The sequence below is a fragment of the Fundulus heteroclitus genome, chromosome 6 (assembly GCF_011125445.2).
Source record: "Fundulus heteroclitus isolate FHET01 chromosome 6, MU-UCD_Fhet_4.1, whole genome shotgun sequence".
In the NCBI taxonomy this organism is placed as follows: domain Eukaryota; kingdom Metazoa; phylum Chordata; class Actinopteri; order Cyprinodontiformes; family Fundulidae; genus Fundulus; species Fundulus heteroclitus.
The window spans coordinates 10,951,933-10,966,237 of NC_046366.1; the positions used below are offsets into that span (position 1 = coordinate 10,951,933).

A 14,305-nucleotide genomic window follows, 5' to 3' on the forward strand; every position below is an offset into this window, starting at 1 on the left:
CAGACATTTGTGTGTGTGTGTGTGTGTGTGTGTGTGTGTGTGTGTGTGTGTGTGTGTGTGTGTGTGCTTTTGTGTGAACGTGCGGCTGGCAAGCTAACGAGGCACTAGGTATTGCCACTGGGGCTCACTCCAACCGCACCATGAGCATGCCATTACACCAATAAGCCTCCATCATTTCCAAAGAATCCAATTAAATTTAGGTCTTACACTGTGCACTCTGAAAACACAGAATTTCTCCACTGACAATGTGCAAACACACACATCACACAAAAACAGAGAATGCCTGCAATCATGATTCCCTCGTTTATTTGCATCCATGTGTATGTGTTTTACGAGCAGCAGAATGGAGCAGTCATTCAGCTGCCCCGTGTGAACATGAAGACCCTGCAGGTTGGTGTGGGTATTTTTTCTACACTTTTAGGTTGGTTTCAACCATGTTATTTTTTTTTTTTTTTGTTCAAGGAAAGCATTTTTTTTTTTTTTTTTTTTTTTTTTTTTTTTTTGCTTTTTCACATTCTTCCTTCCCCCAGCTTGCCTGTGTCTTCCCGCTTTCATCCCTCCCTGCCTTCCTCTCCAACAACTCTGGTTGGCATCTGTTAAGCTGCTAAAGAGAAAGCATCTATGCATGCGTGTGTTTCGTGTATGTGTGTGTGCGTGTGTGTGTACTTTGGAGTGTGTGCGGTGGTCTTGCTGGGTTGGATTTGAACAAGCCCATGCCTGTTCTGCCCCGGTGGCCTATGAAATGAGAAAGGCAGCCACTGTGCTGCAGACCTCCACTGATAAATCTACCAGGGTTACCCCTCTATGTGTGCATCTGTGTGGACATGTATGTGTGCCATGTTCGAGCGTTTGCATACGTGTGAACGAGCGTGCCTGCCTGTGTGTGTGTGTGTGTGTGTGTCTGCGTTGTGTGAGCAGTAATCATCTGTGTTTGCATCTTCAGCTCCGTGACTGCAGAATAGAGATTTGGGGAGATTTGATTTCACACACCCCAAAGCCAAACCTGTGTGTGACTGTGTCTGTGTTAGATGTTTGGATGCGTGCACCATGTGGTATAATCTCCAGTCATTGCCTAAAATGCATGACATTAAAACGCCAGTGAGTCGATTCTTCCTCTGGCATTTTTTTTTTTCCCCCACCTCTTGTCATTTTTCTCTTTTTTTTATCCTTGTGCACATATTCGTCTCGGGAGAATTAGAGGTCATGTTCCTAATCTATGGAGCTCTCAAACGCAGAGTAAAGAGGGGTAGACTGAGACAGAGTCAGAGGCAGAGATAGGAACATTCCAAGAGAGAGCTCAAAGTATGAGGTTATGTTGTGTATGACATCGGGGTCAGATGTTAAAAAGATGAAGTCAATATGACACAACATTCAGGTTATGACTTAAGCTCAAGTAAAGAGTTGAACGGGATGAAAGCAAAAAGAAAACAGATTTTAATTTGTCAATATCTGCATTATTTGTATTGTATGTGAAAAAAATAATTATAAATAGTGTCAGTTTATGAAAAAATATCATGTTATACTTAATGTTATATGATTGGACGTGTCAGAGCAAGAGTGACACAACATATATTTTCTTGTTTTATTTTTGTGAAATAAGAAATTTCACAAGTCATCTTAATTTTGGTCTATAATGTTGGTGGGCAAAATGGAAACATGCAGCATTGCAGCAGGGCTGCACAGTGGCTACATTGTTGTCTTGGAGCAAGAAAAGTCCTGGACTCAAACCATGGCATGGGGCCTTTCTGCGTATAGTGTATATGTTCTCCTTGAGCATGTGTATGATCTTTCTGGGTACCTCGACTTCCTCCCACAGTTAAAAAACATAACTGTTCTTTGGGCTGTCTAAATTGCCCTTAGGTGCATGTGTGGTTGTCAGTCCTACGTGTCTCTTTGTTGCCCTGTGATGGACTGGTGATCTGTCCAGGCTGTATCCCGCCCAATGACCACTGTATATAGCACCAACACCCCTGCAACCCTGCACAGATAAGTGGGTATAGAATGGATAGATAGATGCATTGCAGCAGCATAATCTCCCAGTGGGACAAATAAATCAAAACTTGTTCAGTGGGAGAAAACTTCCACATGAAGAAAATATGTTGATGATAAATGAAATCGAATAAACAGCTCTGGCTAAATAAATGAAATAAATACAGGCCAAAGCCTTGTGTTTAAATTAAACTAAGATTTGGCTTTACAGCAACAAATGCCAGCTTTGTCTGTCAGGAACCAACGGTGAAATGTGTGGGTAAACGCATTGTGCTTGCTGTTTAGTATTTTGGAGGATCTGTAATGCTGTGGGTCTCAATATTTTCTAAAGGTCCAAGAGGATATCAAGAACTCCACAAAATTTCAATGGAATTGGAAGACATGGGGCATTTGGGAAACAGCTCTTCAGAATCACATTTCTATGCATCTGACACTGTAGCATGTATAATTTAACTACAAGCTTAGCTTCGGTTTTCTGAGCCTGGCTGATTCTTTGGCATGCATCTCATCTCTGACAAGCAACATGTACCACAGGTCTGTGCCAGTGCAAAGGAATGATGCAGCAGTGACCCAATACTACCGTCAAGGGATCCCATGCTATACTATGCAAATGCTTTGTCTGGACCGATGAAGATTTAGTCAAAAGAAGATTTATTTACTCTTGGCATTCCAATAGCTATTAACATCTCTACTTGATAGCGATACAAATTATTTTCTAATTAATTCAGTTAATAATTGGTTTGCCACTTTAGTGGCCTTCATGGTGCATTGAACCTCAACCTACACATGGTCACGTGTTCTTTAAATAGGAAATAAATAAAACAAATCTATGATGTCATGAAAGAGTAATGTTTCACAAAGTGCCCTTCATTTCCTCATGTTTAGACCAAACACCACCATACACGGTAAGATAGGAAACTATGTGACAGAATGCTTGATTTTCCTAACTTACTGAAGAAAAAAATAACAGTACAAGCTATTCAGTAGTGTATTGTATAAAGATTTTTTTTGATGAGGATTTTCATACCCGTTCAGGATTTACAATGTCTGCTGGCCGTTGATTTAAAGGAGCAGGCGAAATGTGCAACTTGTCCAGTGTTTTCCCATTGCTGCCGCTGCTGCTCTGCTGCTACATGAGGAATTCTACAACCATCCTGACTTTCACCAGGGGGCTCGTTCAACAAAGCAAATATTGTCACACACAGAAACAAGCGCAAACGGCTCCCAAACACACTTGTGTTGCCACACAAACTCATAATTCATGTGCGGAGGCATAGAGTACATCTTAGGTGCATTTACACACAGATACACAGACACACACAACTATGTTTTATATGAGTGGAGGCCTGTTTCTTGTCTGCCGTATTTTACCTCTTCAGTGGCTGTGTGTGTATGTGTGTCCGTGTGTGTGTGTGTCTGTGTGAACATGTAGTAAAACAGCCTGACACATTATCTTCCAGCAATGACAGCTGTAATTGTGGAGCACATTAAAATGGGTGCAGGGTGACACCTCTAACCACCTTCTATTAAGGAACACAAACATGCACACACACACACACACACACACACACACACACACACACACAGTCGACACACTAACCCTCCCCTTCAGATCTTCCGTTTGGGTCCAGCACACTCTCACACAAACACACAAAAAGGTGGTTTCATTGTGGTCAAACCAGGAAATGAGCATCTTCATGCCAATCAAAGCTGAGTGCTTTGAAGAAGGCCGGTCTTGCTAATGTGTACATGTTGATGTCTTGATTATACATGTCAAATCCGTCCTCAGCAGACAGGTCTGTCTGAGACGAAAAGAAAGACGTCTTTTATGAGAAAAAAAAAGTGAATCACAAAATGAGTAAGACAGAACTGCCAGTGGCCACAGTTTTTGGGTTTTAACCACTACTTCATAGGGTTTGGGTGATAACATTTAGCTCATTTGGATAAGATGACAGTTTTGGAAACTATTTGGAAAAGATACAAATCATTTTTTTTGTTTGTTTTCTCAATGGAGTAAAGGTTACACAAATTACAAACTAAGTTTTGATAAAATGGAATACAATAGAATAAAAAAAATCCTTTACTGTCCAAAAGTGGAGAAGATTACTTTATCAGAAAATTACAAATAACTACAACAGAACCAAAAAATAATAATTCCCCACAAGGGCTAAGATTACTAAGATTAGATGAAATGTGCAACTGAGTAAGGTCATTGGAAAGTGCACAAAATGTGCATGTATAATTGTGCATGAAACAGAAAACAGACACAGAAAACATGCTGCTCTGGTCAGATGAGACTAAAACAGAACGTCTACCTACAATCCAATGCATTAATATTCCATATTTCTTATAACAACTTCTCTTAGCTTCTTCTCAAAACTGGAAACACAACAGAACAATTCCATGTAGGTATCTGTGTTGATCATCATTAGTTGAACTGTGATAAACAAGACAGACTTGGGCTTCTTCAGTCTTAAAGCTTACTTGCTGTATTATTTGTTTGTTTGTTTATCAGGGGGGAGGACACTATTTCCATCGTAACAACATTTATATGATATTTATACAGATTTTAGTAATATTAGGTATTATACTCCACTTCAGAAATAAAATACTCTGAGACCGGAAGCATTATCTCACCTTTGACTGGTCCTGGCCGTGTTCTAGAAGCAGTGGTAAAGAAGAAACAGTGAAATTGGTGACTCACACTCTAGCTCTCTGATGAGATTGATGCTCAGCAACCTGTGTTTACTCTTGTTGGCCAATTGAAAACTCAACGTGGCAGCTGGCAAAAAGCACAATGGGGAGTGGACCTAAAGTAGCAATGTGGCCACAGACACTGAGACAAATAGATAGAAAGCTGTTAGAGAGGAGAGGACACAGTGGGAGGGAGGATGGTTGAGCTGGGTACACAATCTGCTGATAGATGGCATTAGATTTGATTTAAGCTACAGCGGGAGAGACAGAGGGGATCAATGCGAGAGAGAAATGGAACAGATGCTGAAAAGAAGGAGGTAGAATATGTTAAAGGAAGTCAAGCACTGATAATCAATAGAAATTAACCACCATAGAAAGGGCCCAAAACAACCGAAGACATAATCCAAGTGATTAATAGAGACAGACAGATGGTTTAAGCAAGAAACAGAAAAAGAGATAGCCTGTGTGTGGAAAGGCAGAGACAGGGTTAAAGGAGAAAGAAGAGCCTGGAGAGTGGGAGGGACAGAGGAGCGGAGATGGTGGACATCACTGTCGGCAGATCTTTAAATGAGAGGCGACAGTGTGTGTTGGGGAGAAGATTGGAAGGCATTAAGGCTTGGCATGTCCTGTGACACTCTGAGAGGCTGAGAGGCCCAGAGCGTGGGGGGAGAAGGCCAATTGAATTCTCCTACCAAATGCCCACTTGGCCATGTTAAATCTTTCTATGCATGGCTGTGTACATGCATTCCTGTAGAGTAAAGGGTTCCTCTGTGTGTGTGTGTGTGTGTGTGTGTGTGTGTGAGAGAGTGTGAGAGAGAGAAAGAGAGAGTGATGCTGAAAGGTATAGAGGTTTAGTGAGAACAGAGCAGAGGGGGGGGATCTATAAATGACACGCTGCCCTCGCCTTTGTTCACAATCAAAGCCATGAGTTCGGCTTATCGGCTGCATGGATTTGTGCCATATCGATGGCACCTTTGTGTGTCTGAGTGTCTGTGTTTACAGAAAAATTAGAAAGACTGGGGAGAAATCGTAGAGCTTAAGAGTGAATATGTGCATTTTCTGACACCAAAAAAAAAAACAAAAAAAACTGTTAAACCCATTGATACAAACAGAGTTTTGGTTCATGCAGAAAATGTAAACATAAACCGTGATTTTTTTTTTTCCCCCAGCTGCTTACAATCTTTTTTTGATGGAAAGAAATATGCTAGTAGGTGTGAAGACAAAAGAAGCAGCCTTAAAATGTCTGCAACACTGAAGACCGCCTGAATAAGAAGTAGCATCATATGTCTGCAACACAGAAAAAGTGAACTGAAGTGTGGCACAGAAGCCGCGTTAAAGCAGCTAACTGAGCAGCATAACACGATTATATGCTGCTGGTGAGTTTGCTCTTATCTACTCTTCTTTTAACCTCATCTCTCTCCTCTCCATACCTCGGCCGATCCCGAACGCACGTAAACATGCAAACGCACACGGCCGCCTTCAGGTCTTAATGTAACACAGAGTTATTCTTTCATTATTCTTGGCCCCACAGTCCACACCTTCTCATCTGACCAAATTCGATTTCCAGGTTCATATGCACACGCCGCAGCACGTTGGTGAGTGCGTATGACACCTCTGTGGCTTGTACCACAGTGTTCTCCCTCGAGCGGTAAATCAGTGCTGTGTTAATTGGTAGGAACAACAGCAACACTTTGGCAGTATATAATGTTTTATGTTTGTTTCTTTATTACCATCTTCAGTGCTCATCGCCACATCTGCGCGCGGGTGTGCTTAGAAAGGCTGCGTTGCGCGCGTGTGTCCTCTGGCCCTGTGTGTGCGCATGTGAACGTCCCGCGTTATGATCATAACGAGACACTGTAGATGAGAGGGGGACTGGAAAAGCACAGAGGAACAAGAGCATGATAAGCTTCTTAACGATGATCGCTCAGTGTGCGAGAGTGTGGCAGTGTGTTTGCGTTTGCGATGCACGTCCGTGAATGTGCGTGTGTGTGCGTATGAATCTCTCTCTCTCTCGAGCCTCTCCACTCACAGGCAGAACACAATCAACGCACCTCTCATTTACAATCAGTAATTAGAATGCTAATTAGCCCCTGGGAGCTAACGGGAACCAGTGTATTACAAGCGCTTGATTAGGGCTGCTCTATTCCTAAGGGAAGGATTTACACCTGCATGCTATTGGCTCAAACATCTGTCAATCACGACCTCTCATCCAACTGGGCGTGGTTGTGGCTGGAATTTAATTATTCGAATGCTGCAAATAACAGCATCCACACAATGGTTTACTTTCATGTCTTGAGCATATGAATGCCTGACACGCAGGCACAACGGTGCAGGAACAGCTTACAACAACAAAAAGGTGGTTTAAAAGTAATAAATATTTTTCTTGTTGGAAGAAAAGTGAAGGAAGCAGAATTTAAAAGAGGATATTTCCAGCAAAACTTTCCACCCAAATGAAGATATTCTTCTTCGGCGTGTCGAATGAGTTTAGTACAGATTTAGATATGAATTAAGAAAACTTCGGCTGTGGCACCACCTTTGTCCCACTCTTTGCCAATATAACCCCTTTTGAAATCTGTTTTGTTTATCCTCCTCAAGTTTTGTATTAAAATATAAAAAAAAAATAAAAAAAACTTGTTTTTTCCATTATACCTATCTCAAAATGTTGTATATTTAAACTAGCTATACCCCAATCACTATTTCTTTCCACAATGCTGATCTGGGTCACTTTTTCACTCAGGGTTCTTAATGTTGTCGGAGTCTCCTCACATACTTTCCATTATCCTTTTTGAACTGCTGCCATCAGGTAAATGGTACTACAACATCAAAAGCTGCAATCCATGCACTACTATACAGGTCTCTGTCTCAAATACTTAAAAATGTTCAACTGCTAAGATTGAGACTAGTTTATTGCCCTTGTTATATGTCTTATTATATATGATGATTTTTTTTCTTTGTACAAAACCTTCTTTTCACATATGCCATGAACCTTTGGAAAGAAAATGAAATGACAGAATATTGATTGATCGTTTATGTTTTCATGTTCAAATGTGGGAACTGAAGCTGTTTAGCAACATTTCGCAGGACAAGATTCGACAATTGTGCAGCAACATTTTTCTCTTCCATGCCATGAATAGGCCAACATACCTTTACAGGCACAAAGTTGGAAGAAGAGAAGATTCCTCCCTTGGAAGGCAAAGAAACACAAACAGATCAGGAAACAGAGTGAGGTAGGGGAAATAGAAACCTGACCTATCTTGTGTGTGTTTTTCTGATATCACCGCGTTGTTATTCCGCTTCCTATCAAAATTCTTGGATATTTTACCATCTTTGTGTAACTCTGGGCTCCAGTGACCGTCATCACACCCTGATACACACGCACACCGACCGTGTGAGGCGTGACTATCGTATGAGCTCTAATTTTCTCCTCCATTCAGCCAGCAACCTAACACACTGTGAGGATACACACACACGCACGCAGCATACACCGTCACATTTGCACGCATACTTTGCCTACATGGATGAGAAGTCATACAAGCGCGCACACACATACACACACACACACACACACACACACACACACACACACACACACACACACACACACACACACACAGTGTTTCCCTCCACTTTTCCTGTAATACAGATGTAAGTGTAGTTGCACAATAGTGGGGAAGCCTGAGTGTAAACTGATGAAGGGCAGTGTGTGTGTATGTGTATGTGTGTGTGTGTTTGAGCTTGGTGTTTCTCTGTACCTCCAGGCTGTACTAACTGCCTGGTGAACGCAACATACATTACAGCCTGTTAACAACACACACACACACACTCAGGCTGTAGCCAAGCACCTGCCCTCACCACACACTCACCCACACATATCAAGATACATTGCCAGCCTATTCATTATTTGCATCGCGACTCTTCAATATTTCAGCAGACCCTTCTAATCCCATTATAGTGACTCTCAGAAGTCAGTGTGCTTGTGTGCGTGTCCGTATTAGCAAGCCATACAGACTATATTGGAGAGCACAGGAGAGGTTTGCTTGAAATAGTGAGAGAGGAAATCAATCTTGGCAGAGCTAAAGAGAAAATCAAGGGATAAGGATAGAGGTGATAAAAAGGCTGCAGGCAGGGAAAAGGGGACAGAGAAGAAAGGAGAGGATAGAAAAAAAAACAAAAAACAAAGATGCAGCACCTTTCAAAAATGTTCATAAGGCTAGAATGTTTCTCGTTTTTTTTTGTGTGTTCTTGTCACAGCTTCGATGCATTTTGCTGGGATTTTAAATGAATGCTAGCGCAAAAAAAGAGTATATTGGTGAAATGGAAACCAAAAAGTACATTGTTTTCAAAATAGCGGGATACACTGGTATTCAGACCCTACTTTGTAGAACCACCTATCACTGTAGTCACAGCTGCAAGTCTCACCAGCTTCGGACATCTAGAGACTGACGTTTTTTGGACTTTCCTTTTGGCAAGTAGCTCCATCTCAGATTGTGTCGAGAGGATCTGTGAACAGCCTGACAGGTTTTCTTCTAGGTTTGCCTTCTATTTATCTTCATCTATATTCCCATCAACTCTTACTAGATTCCTTGTTTGTGCTGAAGGAAAGCATAGCCACATTCAAGTATTGCCATCACTGTGGCTTACTTTGTGGATGGAGTGTCCAAGAGGATGTGCAGTGCTGGTCTTCTGCCACTCTTTGAATGGTGCATGGGAGCCCTATCGCTTACTTGTGGGCTGTGCTCCTTGGTTTCTGTTATGTTTCTTCACTAATGTTCTCTCACAAAGTTCTGAGACTTTCACAAAACCTGAAAAACTGCGTGCCACAGATTTCAGACTTATTGGTGAGGATTTTGGAAAACCATGTGCCACCTTAAAAAACCTGTTTGTGATCGACAAACTGTAAAAAAAAAATGCACAAAAGCTCAGCTATAAATACTTTTGCAAGGCCCAGTAGGCTGGGCTCTTTATGATGGGGATCTTAGGAGAACAACAGAGGGCGGGAGCCTCCATTGTATGATACAAACTGGTTGCTAGTGTACGTGTCAGAAACTTTGTGTGGGCAGGTTGTGTGTGGCCACAGCTAAGAAATAGTTGTGGGGTCATCCTAGCAACCAAACAACAGTCCAACCAGGTTTGCGTAAGATCGCCATGGAATAAGCAACAAATTTCCTGCTAAAATATATAAAATCTGAAAAAAACATAATAAACCAAATGATTTATAAATGTTTCCTGCAGCACGACTCCTAGATAATTGCTTAAAATATCATTTTGAGAAGTGGTGTAAAAAAAACAGCTGAGGAAGTAAGCAAGCATTGAAAAAGGAAGGAAGGAATTAAAGAAGGAAGGAAGGTAGGAAAAAGGAGTGTGTGTACATCTGTTTGTGTGTGTGACAAGCCACCCATTTCCAGGCTGCTGTTACATATTTAATATGCTGCCAACCCTGCATATAGACCCCTCATTAGAGGCAAACACACACACACACACACACACACACACACACACACACACACACACACACACACACCGAAAGACATGTACTGTGTTTCAATTTTAGGTCGTAAGAGGAAATGTCACCTTGGTCCCACCAGACGACAAGCGATCAGTAAAAACCTTTGACATGACTGCCGTCACCCTGAGGAATTACAGCCCCTGTGTGTCATAGTGTGTGTGTGTGTGTGTGTGTGTATGTGTGTGCATGTCCATGAAAGAGGGAGACAGAATAGAGTCAGATCCGTGAAAGACAAAACAGTGAAAGCCAAAAAGTTGAAGAAAAGATAACAGATGTGAGACATGGTTCTTTGTTATTTGTTCTGATATGACTGCAGCTTCCCAGCTAAGTTAAAAAAACATAAGGCTCAGTGAGAATACCATTTGTGTGCATTCATAAAGAGTGAAAGGGAGTCTCACTGATTCATCAATCAGCAGTGTCTGACTATTATAGTTCTGTAATCCTTCCCTGTCAAATGTTTTAACAACCAGCCCCACAAGTCAAGACTGTTCCTATCAACGACTTCATAAAATCCTGAACCTCTTCAACCCCCGACTTTGACAACCCCCCACCCCAGGTCTCCTTCAGCCTTTCCCATCATTTCCTTTCACAGTTCTCTTGCTCCCAACAGTTATCCTTGGGTGTGGGTGGGTCTTTAAAATATATGTTTGTGTGAAAAATTGAAAGTTCACTTACCTGAAACAAAAGCAGAAGAGGTGAAGACATACGTCACAGGTCACCAAAGAAAAAGAAAAGAAAGACAAACCCAGTCAAATTCAAAAACAGGACAAACTTTACACTAAAAACACACAGCTGAGATACTTCCAATTGGATAAAATGTGCAATTTTTTCATAATTCTGTTTAATATTACAGACATTCCATCTAATTCCAAGTATATTATTAATGGTCATAACGGTATTCCCAATGATCATCATGGGAATACCATTAGTTATTTTCATGGCGAAGCTATTATAGGTCATGCAAATTATACTGATTATAGATTATGTTGATCCAACAGTTGAAGTGCTTTCCACACTTTAAAGTGACACTCACAGTAAGAGACTGTCCTTATAATGTCACGCAGAGAGCAGCTAAAACATTAGGCATGATGTTTTATAACATTTAATACAAACTTTTTTGGTAAATTTCGTACAGATGGAATTAACTGGAACTTCATTGAAATATGCTTTGAGATGGCTTATCAATGGTTCGTATCAAAATAGAGTGAGCATGCTAGCATTAGCCTAGCACATCAGCAAACCTCTCCATATGTAAACGGTGTCAGAAGGAAAAAGAGATGAAAACATTGAAAACGGTTGCTATATCTGTCAAGTCAGATCCAACTTTGGACACAAATAAAAAAAGCTATGCATGTTTTAATTGATGGTGTCACAACATTAAAGTAGCTTTCCTAACACAGGTCAGCTTGTTTTGGACCACCATACTAATGGTGGCCCGCAGAAACTCTGGATGGGCCAAAATATCCTAGGCTGTCAAGAATAGAAAAAAAGACCTGGAGAGACAGCTGTGTTAAAAATCTGAATTAAGTGCCATATGTTCCCATTACCTATTGCCCTTTTTCCACAGGCTCCGTTTGGGCAGGCTATACTTAGCTCCGCCCACTTTACAAGCACTTTGACTATGTTTTTTTTTTCCCCCTCCTCATAAGGTAGTACAACTAGAGCTGAGTAGGACTGGAATATGATGTGAACAGACTGCTGTTCACTGATTGGCCAGGGCCAAGGAGAAATAAGAAAGTTTTCATTAAGGAAGTGCAGGGACAAGTTAAACTGAAGAGTGACAACATTAATGTTAAGGACTACCATGATTAGAGTGGGTCAAACCATAATATATTTTTACTATTTACATACTATAAACCATGTCTAAAGGAAACTAAAGAAAAAAGGACACTTGATGGGCACGCTGTATTGAATAACCTGAATCAGAACTGCATATCCAGGGAGGCTTTCTCTCATTTTACACACACTGAAAGGTGTTAGGTTTTGTCTCTAAAGAGTGTTTGGTTTAAAAAGTTCCCTGATCGAACCACTGTGTGCAGGAGGAGGACAAAGGCAGAGAGCAGCAGATTTCCTGCGACGGACAGTAGCCCACTGCTCCTCTCTGGATCTAACTCAAAGAAAACTCTGCAGATTCAGCGCCGTGCGATTATCCAATATCCAACCTATAAAAACTTGCATATCCAATAACAAAAACATTATTTGTATTTTTTATTCATGTTTTAAGTTTTTAATCTCTACCGTTACACACAGATTTCTTTAAAGTGGTAATGTCACACAGTAAAGCTTCATCGCAGCAGAGCGCACAACACTGACGGCTAGAGGTGGGGCTAAAGCCACGCCTAGGAGGCGTTCACCACCTTGTGGCTATACTGGGTCTTTGGAAAACAGACACAAGTAGAATAGAGAAGAGCTAGGGTGGGGTGAGTCGTGCTGAGCCTAAAGATGGCAATGGAAAAGTGCCAATAGACCTTATGATACTGAGGGAATGTTATATAGTTATCGCACTACATAACCCTAACCCTATATGTACATAGTATTACTTTTTTATGAAGTAAATAAATCAATAAAGTTGGAAATCAATGAAATCTAAAATCTAATATGGAAAAAAAATGTTTCCATAGCCACATTGCTCTAAAGGAACATTACCAGGTCTGTGGGAGTAATCGCTTTTCCCACTTTATCCTCCATCCACTCTCTTTGAAGCTCGGAGTTGAAATTAAATAAGCTAATGTACTCACAACACATTGGCATCCAGTCTGTTCAATGTGTTAAAATAAGCAGAAGTGCTTCTGTAAAGTAGAAAATAAGTTACTGAAAGAGGGGTGACACTCCCCATAAATGATATACTTTGGCACCGGCTGAGCTGACTTAAACATCGGTGCGTGAAAAACAGCACAACATATGTGCTGGTTAAACAGACGAGCCCACCACTGCCTAACTGCTCCTTGTAGACCAATAAAAAACAAATGCTAGATGGAGCTGTATAAAGTGAAAAACAAGGGTGGGGGAACACAGCCATCCACTCCTCAGAAATGTGATGACACGAGGCAGCCGCGAGAAGCAGGAGCAGGAAGAAAAGCCCCGCCGCTCATTAGCAGATAATGAGAGGTGAGTGTGCGCTATCAGGTGTAATGTGTTGCTGATGGAAATGGCCCAGTATGCCCACTATGCTGATACTTTTCCATGCGGAGGGTAAAACCTTGTTGTGGTTGGAGCAGCACAGGCCACCTCCTGCTAACTGCTCCTGGTAGACCTATAAATTTACCTTCATAAACACGAGAGACTGGGAGTGAAGGGCAGAGGAAGGAGGTGGAGGAGCGTAAAAGATGGAAAGGAAGGAGACACGGAGGTAGGAGAAAGGAGGGAAAGTAGACGGAAAGCGGCGATCATAGAAAAGACACAAGAACAGTCGCCGGGAGGAAGGAAGCTTTTACTTACTAATGGCAGCAATGAGGAAACATGGATGAAGAAAGGACGCAATTAAAGCCAGAACTTCCTGTATTTTTACTTGCTATTTTCCTGTATAATATCATCTGTCTCTTTATCATTATTTCTTTATCTTTTGTCTATTATTTTCTTGTTGTGACTTTTCTCATTTTTGTGTGTACGTTCAATATCAGGTCAGATTAGCATTGCACAAAAGCAAAAGTGAGATGGTCTTCTTAGTGTAAAATAAAATGTATTGACTTAGTGAAATGGCACCACATCTGATTTATGCAATGAAGTGGCATGACCGCAACATTTAAAAGGAGATGAAGATAGCAGGTGGAGCCAGGGAGAGGACAGCGGTTACAATAAACAGTGACAGATGCTGAGCATTTTTGCCTCTTCACGGCTTATTCTTTGTAGTTTTTCTAATTTTTTACACAACTATACTGGATAGCAAATAGTGTTTTATGGTATGTTTAAAGGTGACCCTAAATCAGTAATTACCCAATGATAAATATTGATTAAAAATGATTGAAAACAATAGCCCATGGTCTAGTCACACTCTACTATAAGGAAATGTGGTCATTCAACTCAAATAATCTCTAGTTTTAGAGTTATTTTAATTATTTTAAAGGTCAGCTAGTTCAAACACAGATCTGGACCAAAATTAAATGAAAATAGGCTGTA

General features: G+C 41.0%; 1 protein-coding gene across 7 annotated transcripts in view; it reads right to left on the reverse strand.

The window, feature by feature from the left end:
• rnf220a (ring finger protein 220a) overlaps positions 1-14,305 on the reverse strand; it is a 193,576-nt gene that overhangs the window by 116,924 nt on the left and 62,347 nt on the right. For 4 of the 7 annotated variants that reach the window (XM_036138031.1, XM_021323910.2, XM_036138032.1 and 1 more), the window contains exon 4: positions 7,828-7,866. The exons of the other annotated variants lie outside the window; for them this stretch is intronic. In XM_036138031.1, the coding sequence (XP_035993924.1) occupies positions 7,828-7,866 (39 nt within the window). The remainder of the gene's footprint in view (positions 1-7,827; positions 7,867-14,305) is intronic. 7 annotated transcript variants of the gene reach the window in all.